General features: G+C 37.6%; 1 protein-coding gene across 1 annotated transcript in view; it reads left to right on the forward strand.

Annotated features, from left to right (window-relative positions):
* AGBL4 (AGBL carboxypeptidase 4) overlaps positions 1 to 6085 on the forward strand; it is a 1691367-nt gene that overhangs the window by 1485962 nt on the left and 199320 nt on the right. The window contains exon 7 of the mRNA XM_013003864.3: positions 957 to 1046. Coding sequence (XP_012859318.1) covers positions 957 to 1046 — 90 coding nt within the window. The remainder of the gene's footprint in view (positions 1 to 956; positions 1047 to 6085) is intronic.

Below are 6085 nucleotides of genomic sequence, written 5' to 3' on the forward strand. Positions count from 1 at the left end.
ATGATTTTGTTCTGGATCTTAGATGCCCAATACCTGATCCCATCGACACCTCATGATCACACAGGCTGGTGTGCATCTTCCATGTGGACTTTGTTGCATGTCAGCTAGATGGTTGCTTGTTTATCTTCAAGATTTTAAGACCTCAGATGCTATATCTTTGGATAGCCGGGTACCATCACCTTTCTTCATCTTGTATATATTTTTAAACAGTTGCTTTGTATATTTTTCCATTTTTCTAATTATTTAAGGTGGAAGGTAATTATCAAGACCAGACAAGAACTTGCATTTTAATCTCAGCTATCCCATCTATAACGGTGTGAATGGGAACCAACACAATGTCCTCTCTGAGTTAATTTCTGATTCTATAAAAAGTGTATCAACAGTGCAGGTTGTTATGAAAATATTAAATAATGTATGTAATATGCCTGATATATTGGTAATCAAATGACAGCTTCTATAGAGGGTATGTGACACAAAAAGGTAATTAAATAGCAGCTTTTGTTTTTATTGTTAATATAAATAGCTACCGTCTATATCATTTACTAAATGTTTACTGTGTAATATACAAGGTATAAACTTTCTTAGTCACAATAGCTTTATGAATTAGATATTATTAATATCATTTATAAATGAGCCTATTGAAACTTAGAAAGGATACACAATTTGCCCAAGGTTACAGCCAGTGTATCTGAGATTAAATTTGAGAGAAATCAAATCTCAATAATATCAGCTTATTGAAGCAAAGATAATGTGGTCCTTTTAATATTTGGTATCCATGAACATATTTAAATTAATAAGAAGTAAGTTGGTCTTAATGGGTCTGGCCCAATGATTGAAGTGGTATCACATGTCAAGCACCCAGCCTACTCTCCACCCTCCTCCAACACCCCAGTGTATGTCTCACCTTTCCTCCTTCTAGTCCCTTCTTAGAAACCCTCTTTTATTTTATCTTGCAGACAACCTTCGTGAAGGAGCAGAGCAGAAGGTGGTATTCATCACAGGACGAGTCCACCCAGGGGAAACACCATCTTCATTTGTGTGCCAAGGTAAGTGGCAGGATCTCAGGTCTATCTTGTACCTACTCATCACATCCAAGTAAGCCCCTCTGGTGGTTTCAGAAACAGCTTAGTCACATGATGTGCCATTGTATGGAAATGTACTTCTTTAAAGAGGATTGTTGTCGTTAGGTCCCCTCAAGTATCACGGCAACCTTATGTACAACAGAGCGAAACACTGCCTGGTCCTGCTCCATCCTCACAGCTGTTCTTACGTTTGAGCCCATTGTTGCAGCCATTGTGTACATCCACTTGTCGAGGGACTTCCTCGTTTTCATTGCCCTCCACTTGACCAAGAGTAGTCTCTCCTGACAACATGGCCAAAGTACATGAGACGAAGTCTCACCTCTTTGCTTCTAAGGAACATTCTGGTTGTACTTATTCAAAGAAAGATCTGTCTATCCTATTGGTTGCCCCTAGTCCTTTCAAAATTCTTCTCCAGCACCACAATTCATATGTATCCGTTCTTCTTCCGTCTTCTTTATTAAGTCCAACTTTGACATGCATATGAGATAATGGAAAATGCCATGTCTTGAGTCAGGCACACCTTAGTCCTTAAAGTAGCATCCTTGATTTTCAACACTTTAAAGAGGTCTTGTGCAACAGATTTACCTCATGCAATTCTTCCTTTGATCTCTTGACTGCCCTTCCATGAACACAGATTGTGGGTCCAAGCAAGATGAAATCCTTGACAATTTCAACCTTTTCTCCATTTATCATGCTATTACCATTGGGAAATTTTTAGTCTTCCTGGCAGTGGACTATAATCCATAGTGAAGGTTGTGATCCTGGATCTTAATCAATAAGTGCTTCAAGTCCTCCTCACTTTCAGTAAGCGAGGTGTGGCATCCATGTATCTCAGATTGCTAATAAGCCTCCCTTCCATCCTGATGCTGCATTCTTCTTCATATAATCCAACTTTTTTGATTATTTGCTCAGTGTACAGACTGAATAAATATAGTGAGAGGGTACAACCCTGAATCACACCTTTCCTGGTTTGAAACCATGCAGTGTGCCTCTGTTCTGTTCTCACAATTGCCTCTTGATCCATGTACAACTTCTCCCTGGGCACAATTAAGTGTTCAGGAATTCTCATTCTTCTCAAAGCGATTCATACTTTGTTAGGATCCACACAGTCAAATGACCCTATAGTTAATGAAACACTAGTAAACATCTCTCTGGCATTCTCTATCCATCTGATGACAATAATGATGTCTTTTGTTCTACATCCTCTTCTGCATCAGGCCTGAACCTCTGGCAGCTGTCAATGAAGTGCTCTAACTATTGTGGGATAATCTTCACAAAATTTTACTTGCATGTGATATCAATGATATTGTTCTATAATTTGTGTATTGTTGGCTTACCTTTCTTTGGAATAGGTACAAATATACATGTCTTCCAGTTAGTTGACCAAGTAAGTAGCTATCTTCCAAATGTCCTGGTATTGGCTAGTGAGTTCTTCCAGTTCTTATTCAACTTGTTGAAACATTTAAATTGGTATTCCATCAATTCCAGCAGATAAGTTTTTGGAAAATGCTTTCAGTGCAGCTTCAACTTCTCCTTCAGTTCTATTGATTCTTGCCCATATGCGACTTCTTAAAATAGTTGAATATCGATTCATTATTTTTGGTATAGTGACTCTGTTTATTATTTCCATCTTCTTTTATTTATTTCCATCTTCTTTTGATGATTCCTATATCATTCAATATTTTGCCTATTGTATCTTTCAAGTTGCATCTCGAGGCTTGAATTGTTTTCTTTAGTTATGTATTTCAGTTTAAGATACTTAGAGTGTGTTCTTGCTTTTGGGGTTTCTAACTGTAGGTCTTCCACCTTTTTTTACAATATTGTCCTTTGTCTTCTCAAGCTGCCCTTCAAAATTTCCTATTCCGCTCTTTAACATCATCATTTCTTCCATTTGCATAAGCTACTCTATGAGTAAGAGCAAGTTTCAGAGCCTATTCTGACATCAACGTTGATCTTTTCTTTCTTCCTGTATTTTTAATGATTTTTTAAAAAATGAATGATGTTCCTAATGTCCTCCCAGAGCTCATCAGGTTTTTTGTCATTAGTGTTTAATGCATCAAATCTGTTCTTGAGATGATATAAAAAATTGGGTGGGATAGACCCAATGATGTATTTTGAACTTGTTTTTATTTTCTTCATCTTCAACCTAAACTTACATATGAGCACTTTGTGGTCTGTTCCACAGTTATTCTCTGACCTCAACTTAGCTGTTGACACCAAGCATCTCCATCATCTCTTCCCACAGATGCAGTTAATTTGATCGCTGTGTATTTCATGTGGCGATGTCCAGGTGTATAGTCACCATTTGTGTTGTTGTAAAAGGTATTTGTGATGAATTCATTGGTCTTGCAAAATCCTTATCATACAATCTCCAGCTTCATTTCTATCACCAAGACCATGCTTTCCAACTACTGTTCCTTCTTTTTCCTCCCATCTTTTGCATTCCAATCCCTAATCATTATCAATGCATCTTGATTGCACATTTGAACAATTTCAGACTGAATAAGTTGGTAAAATTCCTCAATTTCTTTATCACTAACTTTAGTGGTTCGTGCATAAGTTTGACAATGGTTTTATTGGACTTCCTGGTGTGGATAGACATTATCCTATCACAGGCAGCATTGTACTTGAAACTAGATCTTGAAATGTCCTTTTTGATGATAAATACAACCCTATTTCTCTTGATTGTGGCATTCTCAACTTAGTAAAGCATGTGATTTTCTGATTCAAAATGGCCGATACTAGTCAATTTCAGCTTATTACCATTGAGAATATTGATTTTTATGCAGTCCATTTCCTTTTTGATCACTTCCAATTTTCCTAGATTCATACTTAACACACCCCAAGTTACAGTTATTAATTGATATTTTCAGCCATTTCTTCTCGTTTTGAATCATCCCCCATCAGCAAATGAAAGACCCAAAGGTGTTACTCCTACCAGCTTACTCCATCCAAGTCATTGTGGTTGACTCTGTTTGAGAGGAAAGGTCTTCTTCAATCATATTTTGAGTGTCTTCCGACCTGAAGGTCTCAATATCTGGCACCATCTCCGACTTTAGGTTTCCAATAACACAATATTTTGATGCTAACCATAGGGTTTTCAGTGGCTAAGTCCTCTGAAGTGGACACCCTATTTCTTCTTTATAGTCTTTCTTAATCTGGAAGCTCTACTGAAACCTCTTAATTTGGGGGAAGTCCCTGCTGTTATTTGAAATGCTTTACATTATGATGTTTCCGGCATCAAAGCAACACAAAAGTAACCACAGTAAGAGAAACTGACAGACAAATGATGGCTAAAGAAAGCTCTTCTGACCCTTACTGGAATATATTACAACAAATATTTATTGACCGCATGCCTGAATGGGTTAATGAATGAAAGAATGAATAGATAAATGAATAAGTTGGCTTGAATGAAGTTCCATGGCATGTAGGGCATTTTGGAAAAGCCAGACAGAATTACCTACAGTCAGTGGCTCTGTCTTTCTTGTCTCCAGCAGTTTATAGCAGCAGCAATGCTAGCCCCAGATTTGTTGGTACATTGGTAGAAACCCGATGCTCGGCAGATAAGGACTGAAAACTACCCACTTGCTCAATATTCAATAATTTGCTCAACAAGAAACTTTGTAAATTACCTGGTGGGAGGTAGAAAAACATGCTTAGCATCAAACAATCGGAAGTAAATAAGGCTTAATTTCTGTGCTCATGTATCTTACATCTCAGACTGAAATTATTACATATATTATTGCATATCTATGCACACATATATGCAGGTTGTAACTATTACATATATACATGGATATACATTTCCTTACATATTTAATTTATGAAAAAGTGTGTATTCAATTGCCCAATGCTGTCACATCAATCCTGACCCACAGGGACCCTTTAAGACAGATGAGAATTTACCATAGCATATCTAAGGCTGTAAGTCTTTACAGATGCAGCTTGCTAAATCTTTCTCTAGAGGATCTGCTGCTGGGTTTGAACTAGCAGCCTTCTAGTTAGCAGCTGAGTGCTTTAAACACTGTGCTACCAGGGTGTGATAGTTGTGTGTGTGTGCATGCTGTCGTGAACCTGTAAGAAGATATGGGTAGAGCTTAGCCTGTCAGTGAGGTCACAGCCTGATGACCTATCTTGAAAGTGCCACCAAGATTTATAGCTTTCTGGAGGCCCACCTCTCTCACTCTCTGTCTTCATCTTTCTGCTTCCTGGGACCCCTGAGAGCTGCTGGAGCCCTGCCATGATTTCCACTGACCTCAGATCCACGTGACTTTGCACACCCCAGTCTGCACATGCCCTGGATTCCCTGCACACCCTGCATTCTGCATCAGTACATGTGGCTTCATGAGTCTGGAGAAGGACTTAGGGACTAGTATCGAACTTATGGAGTTGAGTTGGACTGGGCTGGGATGTTTTTTTAATACAAAATTACTTTTTGATATAAGCACCCTCTTAAACATATATGAGTGTCACTGGATTTGTTTCTCTAGTCAACCCAGCCTAACACACAGGGATTCTATGTGTTTAATAAATTAGTAATATATAAAGTATAAATATATACATTCAGCTAATCAGTAATATAAATATGTTCAATCAATATTATGTGAATAATGATGTAAATATAATGAAAGCTTACATATTCACTAGCTTTAGAGACAGAGTATCACATACCCCTTTTAAGCCTTTCTCCTTTCTACCCCCTTTATGCCTCAGACTTTAATATTTTTATAGTTTTATTATGTAAGTACTTACCCTTAATAATGCATTCTTTTATTTCACTTGTTTTTGACCTTTATGAAAATGGAAACATTTTTTGTTTGTTTGATTTTTAAAATTTATTTTATTTAATCATTGGGGGCTCATGCAACTCGTCACAATCCTTACATGCATCAATTGTGTAAAGCACATTTGTACATTCGTTACCCTCATCATTCTCAAAACATTTGCTCTCCACTTAAGCCCCTGGCATCAGCTGCTCATTTCCCCCCTCCCTCCTAGCTCCA

Source organism: Echinops telfairi, unplaced genomic scaffold (genome assembly GCF_000313985.2).
Source record: "Echinops telfairi isolate 266 unplaced genomic scaffold, ASM31398v2 ScPeMD7_443;HRSCAF=831, whole genome shotgun sequence".
In the NCBI taxonomy this organism is placed as follows: Eukaryota; Metazoa; Chordata; class Mammalia; order Afrosoricida; family Tenrecidae; genus Echinops; species Echinops telfairi.